The 9,659-nt window shown below is 42.6% G+C and overlaps 1 protein-coding gene across 1 annotated transcript in view; it reads left to right on the top strand.

The window, feature by feature from the left end:
• Positions 1-1,233: 1,233 nt before the first annotated feature.
• The window catches only part of LOC106613357 (small G protein signaling modulator 2), a 145,894-nt gene continuing 137,468 nt past the window's right edge, over positions 1,234-9,659 (top strand). Inside the window, exon 1 of the mRNA XM_045724860.1 lies at positions 1,234-1,760. Coding sequence (XP_045580816.1) covers positions 1,701-1,760 — 60 coding nt within the window. The 5' untranslated portion in view covers positions 1,234-1,700. The remainder of the gene's footprint in view (positions 1,761-9,659) is intronic.

Below are 9,659 nucleotides of genomic sequence, written 5' to 3'. Positions count from 1 at the left end.
TTGTGCACACAACTTGAGAGGAATATGCTTTTTGTGCGAATGGAAGACTTCTGGGATCTTTTATTTCAGCTCATGAAACATCTCTCCATATTCCACTTGGACAGTGGAGGGAAGCAGGAATGGTTCTGGAACTGACGGTTCTGGAATCGACGGGTATGCTTCTGGAACCAGTGGAGGGAAGCGACGGGCATGGTTCCGGAACCAGTGGAGGGAAGCGACGGGCATGGTTCCGGAACCAGTGGAGTGAAGCGACGGGCATGGTTCCGGAACCAGTGGAGTGAAGCGACGGGCATGGTTCCGGAACCAGTGGAGTGAAGCGACGGGCATTGGTTCCGGAACCAGTGGAGTGAAGCGACGGGCATGGTTCCGGAACCAGTGGAGTGAAGCGACGGGCATGGTTCCGGAACCAGTGGAGTGATGCGACGGGCATGGTTCCGGAGCCAGTGGAGTGAAGGGCATGGTTCCGGAACCAGTGGAGTGACGCGACGGGCATGGCCCTGGGCAGACATCTGTAGTTCATTGACAGGCCACAGGGGGCGCTAGTTAGAGCTATAATGACAAATAATTCCCAGTGAAAAAGGTTCTTCTGTTTATCATGATGGTAATGACTCCATTGATCTATTTCTAAAACAGGGAGCAGTGATCATCTTCATTCAAGATATTCCTAGCCTCAGAATAGGCTCAGACAAACCCATGCCCTAGATCAGAATAATGGCATGTGTTTCTTAATTGAATGAAGCACTAGTGCAAGTAGGGCTATTTGCTTTGACATATGTTACATGACAATCTCATTAATCAATTTAATGATAGTCACATAAATGACTGGAGCATAAAAAAAATGAATGAGAAATTGTGTTGTCAGATATGGTATTCTGTGTGTCCTGTGTTTTTGTTATTGTATTATGTTTGTTTGTCCTATCGGTGTTGTTGTTCTGTGAGTCAGTCTGTCTTTGAAACCCTCATGGCTCTTTCATATTACATACAGAAAGACTACACATAAAATGCTCCTGAGCATCACACCTCAATATCCCCCGAATCGTCCTGTCCACACACACGCACACACACACACACACAGAGAGAGAGAGGAGCTATAAATAACTAGCTGTCATAGTGCTGGAGCTGTGTATGGAGCGTGAGATACGTCAAGTGATTGACTCCATTGATAAACAGTGGTAAAGGGGGTGGGTCAAGCACCGCTGGCGTCATTCTGGGGGGGGGGGGGGAGTGAAGATGACGACTCAATGCTCCGCGGCAGGACCGCATCTACCGCCGCACAGATGAAATGAAGATGACTCCTCAATGCTCCGCGGCAGGACCGCGTCTACCGCCACACAGATGAAATGAAGATGGGTCCTCAATGCTCCGCGGCAGGACCGCGTCTACCGCCACACAGATGAAATGAAGATGGGTCCTCAATGCTCCGCGGCAGGACCGCGTCTACCGCCACACAGATGAAATGAAGATGGATCCTCAATGCTCCGCGGCAGGACCGCGTCTACCGCCACACAGATGCGTCAACGGCCTGCTATCTGGAGACCCGAGCACTTTGCTGTGAGAGGGAAGGAAGGAGGGGGGAAGTAAATAAAAGCTTTAAGAAAGGGCGGAGAGCACCAGACATCCGAGATTGTGGACAATCACGTTGACGCTTTTTACAGTCGTAACTTTGTCTGTCACAGAGACGGACACGACCACCGAGAGCCATGGGTTCGTGCACAGATGAAGAATTCAAAGATAAATTACTATGGAACGTGAAAAGAGAGGTAAGTGCATTTTGTTTCACGCCTCTGTTGAGCTCTTGGTCTATAATGAATGAGGGTTGTATGGGGAAATGTCAGCAAATAAGGTTGATCATGTTATTTCTTGGTCAATTTCCGTGATGCATGATGATGAAGAACGATAATGTTGTGGATCCGTCGCGAGAGAGGAATTGATACACTATATTCCTGTTATTACTGTTTAGCCTACTCTAACCACCGGCTGGAATAATGCAACGCACGTTAGAAGTACATTTACAAAATTTGAACACACTACATTTAGGTTTTTTCACGTTTTGTAGCCGCTTTCCCTCGGTTTCCCTTTAAATGTTGACGCTTCAGTACTTTTAGTTTCCCCAAGGGAGTATGATGTGGAAGAAAGAGCCATTGGAATGAAAACCTTCCTGTGGGAGCCTTTTATAGAAACAACCGATGGCTACAGGTGTTGCAGTGCCATATAGACAACAGCTCTATGATCTATCTACTGGCGGGGCTAATTGCGCCATTGTGCAGTGAAGACTAATGTCCATGTCGATATTATTAAGTCATGCTGAAGATCCTCCGGCACTATATGTTGGTGCAGTTTACATTAGCGTATAATAGTAGTAATAGCCATATGTTTCTCCAATGGTAAATTAATAGGAAGGAGTCCGTTGTTACAATCTAATCCAGCAGTTTTTACAGCAGTTTAAAAAGGCTACCCATTCCCTTTCTGATTTGTTCATAACTATACAGTACAATAGTATCAGCAGATTGTAACTCCGCGATCACAGAATGTTAACACTTCACATTAAGTTACCTTATACCTGTGTAGCGACACTGTAGTTTCACAATAACAACAGGTGTTATGGGACTTTGCCTGAAGAAATCCCCCCCACATTGCTGGCCAGTAGAGCCTATTAATATGATTGTAAGAGGGTGTTAGTTGGATGCCTTTAATAAAATGATTCTTAAATAACTATGTGGAACATAGCTTATTCACTGCTATTAACAGATTTGACATAAAAGGACCTGAAAGCGTGTTTGATTTATTTTGTACGCTAATGATATCTCTTCCTGCTGTACATTAGGGGTGGCAAGTAGCCTAGTGGTTAGTTAGAGCGTTGGGCCAGTAACCGAAAAGTTGATGGATCAAATCCCCGAGCTGACAAGGTAAAAATCTGTCGTTCTGGCACTGTTCCTCCGGTAGGCTGTCATTGTAAATAAGAATTAGTTCTGTCTAGTTAAATAAAGGTTAAACATTTTGTTTTTTAAAGATTCTGAAATGCAGAAAGAAATAGGGTAGTTTGAGTTAACCAATAGCTTTTCACTGCAATAGTCATTTCATAGTGCTTAATAAATCCTCTTTGGGCTAGACGTGCTGCTAGCAACCCACCTCGACAACATCCGGTGAAATTGCAGAGTGCGAAATTCAAATTACAGAAATAGTAACATTTAACATTCATGAAAATACAAGTGTCATACATCAGTTAAAAGCTTAACTACTTTTTAATCCAGCCGCTGTGTCAGATTTCAAAAAGGCTTTACGGCGAAAGCACTCCATACGATTATCTGAGGACAGCGCACAGCACACAAAAGCATTAGAAACATTTTCCAACCAGGCAGATGCGCCACGAAAGTCAGAAATAGCGATAAAATAAATGCCTTACCTTTGAAGATCTTCTTCTGTTGGCACTCCAAAAGGTCACCGCTACATCACAAATGGTCCTTTTGTTTGATAAAGTCCTTCTTTATATCCCCTAAAACTCAGTTAAGCTGGTGCGCTTCATTCAATAATCCACCGGTTTCCCTCCTTCAAAATGCATACAAAATGAATCCCAAACGTTACCAATAAACTTCTCCAAACAAGTCAAACAACGTTTATAATCAAACCTCAGGTACCCTAATATGTAAATAAGCAATACAATTTAAGACGTAGAATCCTTATTGTCATTACCGGAGATAAACAACAAAGTACGCGCATTCACCAGAACGCGTAACAAACTACTGCCAAAATGGGAGCCACTTAGAAAAACTACAAATTCTAGTTCATTTTTCCAAAAACAAACCTGAAACTCTTTCTAAAGACTGTTGACATCTAGTGCAAACCCTAGGAACTGCAATCTGGGAGGTTTTCCCTTCATATTAAAAATGACAGCCATAGGAATCAATGGTGGGCTGAATTTGTTTGTTTTTTTGTAGATGGTTTGTCCTCAGGTTTTTGCCTGCCATATCAGTTCTGTTATACTCACAGACATTATTGTAACAGTTTTAGAAACTGGAGAGTGTTTTCTATCCAAATCTACCAATTATTTCCATATCCTAGCTTCTGGGCCTGAGTAACAGGCCGTTTACTTTGGGCACGCTTGTCATCCAGACAACAAAATACTGCCCCCTAGCCCAAAGAGGTTTTAATCATGTGGACAAGTATCCTGCTTCTATTTTGGATAAAATGGGGGTCATGTTAGCAGTAACTGCATAAAGTTACTTTGAAACGAAGCTAAATAAAAGCTAAATTATTTTCTCAGTTCCACGCTGTGAGCAGTTACTGCCTTTTTGCTAGGGCAGAATAGTCATTTTATTTCCGAATACATTTGTAGTTTTGCATAAAATAAATGCCAGTAAACCATTACTATTCCATTCTATTTCATTTGATTGAAGTGTAATGAACACATCTGATTGTCCAGCTTTTAGGACACTATTTGTTGGACATGACAATTGGTAGGCTGACACATCAGCCAAACAGAGTTTTCTACTGTGTTTTGGGTCCCCTGCCATATAAAATGAGACTTGGCATAATTATACAAATAATAATAGAACTATCATAACATCTGTGATGCTGAGAATAAAATAGGGCCAGAAGACTCTCTGGCTGTAGCTGAGATGTGACATCACCGCTTCCCAACACAGACCAGGCAGTCAGACCAGGCAGTCAGACCAGGCAGTCAGACCAGGCAGTCAGACCAGGCAGTCAGACCAGGCAGTCAGACCAGGCAGTCAGAGACCAGGCAGTCAGACCAGGCAGTCAGACCAGGCAGTCAGAGACCAGGCAGTCAGAGACCAGGCAGTCAGAGACCAGGCAGTCAGAGACCAGGCAGTCAGAGACCAGGCAGTCAGAGACCAGGCAGTCAGACCAGGCAGTCGGGGAAAGACTAGGTGGTGTACCTGTGGGGTACCGACAGAGACCGACAGACAGACAGAAGTAGAGGCAGCAGCATGGTGCTCTGGGCTCTAGTCTTTGTAAATTGCCTCTGGTTATATTCGCTGGTGTTTTTTAAAACAGCGAAGATGAATAGTTAATGTTTCCTGTTGATGTTAGTTTTCATAAAACCTAATTGCCTGCTGTGCACCAAAGACAAGTTTTGAGGAATTTGTTTCAATGTCTGGTAGTGATGCAGTCATATGAATGTCCTTAGGTGGTTTATTGTAGGATGAAATGCACAGTTGTGGCCAGTTTCCCAGACACTTTCCAAGGAGGTACTCATTGAGCTTGCTTTTTAGCCTCGGACTAGACTTGATCTGCGTCCAGGAAAACCTTCACGTACAGTTTGTTTCATTGAGTTCATTTCTTGACACTGATGAAGACAACCTTTTGTGGAGGTCTCTCTTTCTGTGCAGCTTAGGCCTTGTACTGGCCAGACAGACTGGTCAAGATCAGTTTGCCAACTTGGAAGACACTGATTGTCTCTGTGTAGCCTATTGCTATAGTCAGTGAGTGCATCCCAAATGGCACCCTATTCCCTATATAGGGCATTTGGAAAGTATTGAGACCCCTTCCCTTTTTCCACATTTTGTTACGTTACAGCCTTATTCTAAAATTGATTAAAACATTTAAAAAAAATCCTCATCAATCTACACACAAGACACCACAATGACAAAGCAAAAACAGGTTTTAAGATTTTTTTTTGTGTGTGTTTCATATATATAAAAAGATACTGTATTTACATAAGTATTCAGACCCTTTGCTATGAGACTCGAAATTGAGCTCAGGTGCATCCTGTTTCCATTGATCATCATTGATGTTTCTACAACTTGATTGGAGTCCACCTGTGGTAAATTCAATTGATTGGACATGATTTGGAAAGGCACACACCTGTCTACATAAGGTCCCACAGTTGATGGTGCATGTCAGAGCAAGAACCAAGCCATGAGGTCGAAGGAATTGTTGAGGATTGTGTCAAGGCACAGATCTTTAACTCTACCTACATGTACATTTTACCTAAATTACCTCGACTAACCAGTGCCCCCGCACATTGACTCTGTACCGTAACACCCTGTATATAGCCTCTACATTGACTCTGTACCGTAACACCCTGTATATACCCTCCACATTGACTCTGTACCGTAACACCCTGTATATAGCCTCCACATTGACTCTGTACCGTAACACCCTGTATATAGCCTCTACATTGACTCTGTACCGTAACACCCTGTATATAGCCTCTACATTGACTCTGTACCGTAACACCCTGTATATAGCCTCCACATTGACTCTGTACCGTAACACCCTGTATATAGTCTCCACATTTGTTATTTTACTGCTGCTCTTTAATTATTTGTTCATTTTATTTTATATTTTTTACTTTACATATTTTTTTCTAAACGGGATTGTTGGTTAAGGGCTTGTAAGTAAGCATTTCACTGTAAGGTCTACACCTATTGTATTCAGCATTTCACTGTAAGGTTGTATTTGTTGCATGTGAGAAATACAATTTGATTTGTATTCACACCCCTTGACTTGTCCAAATTTTTGTTGTGTTACAGCCTACATTTTAAAATGAATTAAATTGAGATGTTTTAAAGCCTACATTTTAAAATGAATTAAATTGAGATGTCACTGGCCTACCCACAATACCCGAACCACTGATATACAGTGACAGGCCCATTACTGTTGATAAGTTAGAGATGTCTGGCGTAAGCGGATTTCTGCCACCTGTAATGGTTTGTAGCTGATACATCACTAGATGGGCAATATATTGAAAGCTTTTAAATTAAAATGTATTGATCTCTTTGGGAAAAGCCCATGAAATGCTTCTAAGCTGTGAATAGAGTAAACAAAATCCCATTTCCAAGACTTTTAAAAGATGTATCCTTCCTTTCTGCTAAAGGCGACTCTTGGATTAATCACTGATCTGGAATGATTTCCGGAAGTTATGTAGTGGAAACCCTCAGACTGAGTCCCAAATGGCACCCTAATCCCTATATAGTGCACTACTTTTGACCGGAGCCCAATGGGCCGTATGGGCCGTGGTGCACTGTGAGGAAATTGTGTCCCAAAATGGCACCCTATCTTCATCTCTGTCTCAGTCAGAGGTGGCATGACGGGTGTTAACGACCTCAGTACCACACACACACACACACACACACACACACACACACACACACACACGCTCAATCGCCCAGCCATTCTGGCAGGAGAACAAGCATCTGTATCACTGCTGCTGCGTCCCAAATTGCACCTTATTTCCTAGAGCAGGGATGGGAAAACATTTTTTTTTTTAGATTGGTAAATTAGTCTAGCGGCTAGCTCTCTAATCTTGCAGTAGTCATGGTCAAATTACTGACCAGTAGAGCTCTGCTCCCCAACCCGATGGGCCCAGACGTTATACATCAGGTTAGGGCCGGGTAGGCCATGTTTCTTCATCAATAACTAGTGTACAGGTAGGGCATGTTTCTTCATCAATAACTAGGGTACAGGTAGGGCCTGTTTCTTCATCAATAACTAGGGTACAGGTAGGGCCTGTTTCTACATCAATAACTAGTGTACAGGTAGGGCATGTTTCTTCATCAATAACTAGGGTGCAGGTAGGGCCTGTTTCTTCATCAATAACTAGGGTACAGGTAGGGCCTGTTTCTTCATCAATAACTAGGGTACAGGTAGGGCATGTTTCTTCATCAATAATTAGGGTACAGGTAGGGCATGTTTCTTCATCAATAACTAGGGTACAGGTAGGGCCTGTTGTCTCATCAATAACCAGGGTACAGGTAGGGCCTGTTTCTTCATCAATAACTAGGGTACAGGTAGGGCCAGTTTCTTCATCAATAACTAGGGTACAGGTAGGGCCTGTTTCTTCATCAATAACTAGGGTACAGGTAGGGCCTGTTTCTTCATCAATAACTAGGGTACAGGCAGGGCCTGTTTCTTCATCAATAACTAGGGTACAGGTAGGGCCTGTTTCTTCATCAATAACTAGGGTACAGGTAGGGCCTGTTTCTTCATCAATAACTAGGGTACAGGTAGGGCCTGTTGTCTCATCAATAACTAGGGTACAGGTAGGGCCTGTTTCTTCATCAATAACTAGGGTACAGGTAGGGCCTGTTTCTTCATCAATAACTAGGGTACAGGTAGGGCCTGTTTCTTCATCAATAACTAGGGTACAGGTAGGGCCTGTTTCTTCATCAATAACTAGGGTACAGGTAGGGCCTGTTTCTTCATCAATAACTAGGGTACAGGTAGGGCCTGTTTCTTCATCAATAACTAGGGTACAGGTAGGGCCTGTTTCTTCATCAATAACTAGGGTACAGGTAGGGCCTGTTTCTTCATTAATAACTAGGGTACAGGTAGGGCCTGTTGTCTCATCAATAACTAGGGTACAGGTAGGGCCTGTTGTCTCATCAATAACTAGGGTACAGGTAGGGCCTGTTTCTTCATCAATAACTAGGGTACAGGTAGGGCCTGTTTCTTCATCAATAACTAGGGTACAGGTAGGGCCTGTTTCTTCATTAATAACTAGGGTACAGGTAGGGCCTGTGTTCTCATCAATAACTAGGGTACAGGTAGGGCCTGTTTCTTCATCAATAACTAGGGTACAGGTAGGGCCTGTTGTCTCATCAATAACTAGGGTACAGGCAGGGCTCTGGTATGACTAAATTGATCACTAACATTTTGAAGCTGAACCATTTGCTCGTACTCTGCTGGTGTCAGAAGTGCGTCAACCTTGTCAAATATAAAATAGTAGAGATTATATATATATTTTTAATGATGTTCCTTGAGTTTTGTCTGAGTTTGTGATGAAAAGTAGCTAACTGCTAGCTGCTCTCATGTTTCTTAATGAAGCATGGCAGCCCAAGCAGAGCCGTTGCTATGGATACTCAGTCATGAGTGCCATGAGCAGAGCGCATGCAGAGCGAGCAGGGAGGGAGTGAGTGACCGACAGAGAGGTGCAGCTAATGGATTTACTAACAGAGGAAAGAATTTCTGATTTCGGGCCTTAAATTTGACAGAAGCAATCGGGTTAGTCACTCAGATATCATATTAAAAACTGCAAACATTTCTCTCCACCCTATGTCAAAATGTGTAGAATTGCATTAAATTAGATGTAAAACTGCCACATTTTCTCTACACCCAATGGCAAAATGTAGAATTGCAGGAATTCATTCAGAAACTTTAGGGGCCGCTAAATTGTTTTGAAAAAAATGTCCCTAAGGGACACCAAGTGACCTCTGTTCTTATGTTTCGTTTTTTGCGTCTTTTACTTACGGTTTTGTACACCAGCTTCAAACAGCTGAAAATACAATATTTTGGGTTCTGGAAAATATATTTCACAGTCGTTTAGATGGTATAATGATTCTCTACACTGTACTTAAACTGAAATTAGACAAACTATTAGAATTTTAGCAATCAGAAAATGTAAAAAGGTTTATGCCAAATACCCCCTCAATTCGAGGTGATGGTGATAACGATGAGGATTGCTTTGATGGTAATGATGGTGATGGTAATGATGATGATGGTGGTGGTGATGATGATGATTGTGGTGATGATAATGATGCTGACGGTGGTGATGGTAATGATGGTGGTGGTGGTGATGGATGATTGTGGTGATAATGATGCTGACGGTGGTGATGGTAATGGTGGTGATGGTAATGATGATGATGGTGTCGTGTCTTTGGCATCATTAAACTGAAGACATGTTTATCAAATAACTC

Source organism: Salmo salar, chromosome ssa09 (genome assembly GCF_905237065.1).
Source record: "Salmo salar chromosome ssa09, Ssal_v3.1, whole genome shotgun sequence".
In the NCBI taxonomy this organism is placed as follows: Eukaryota; Metazoa; Chordata; class Actinopteri; order Salmoniformes; family Salmonidae; genus Salmo; species Salmo salar.
Note: the sequence above shows the minus strand (reverse complement) of the source record. Positions and strands in the feature narration are given on the sequence as shown.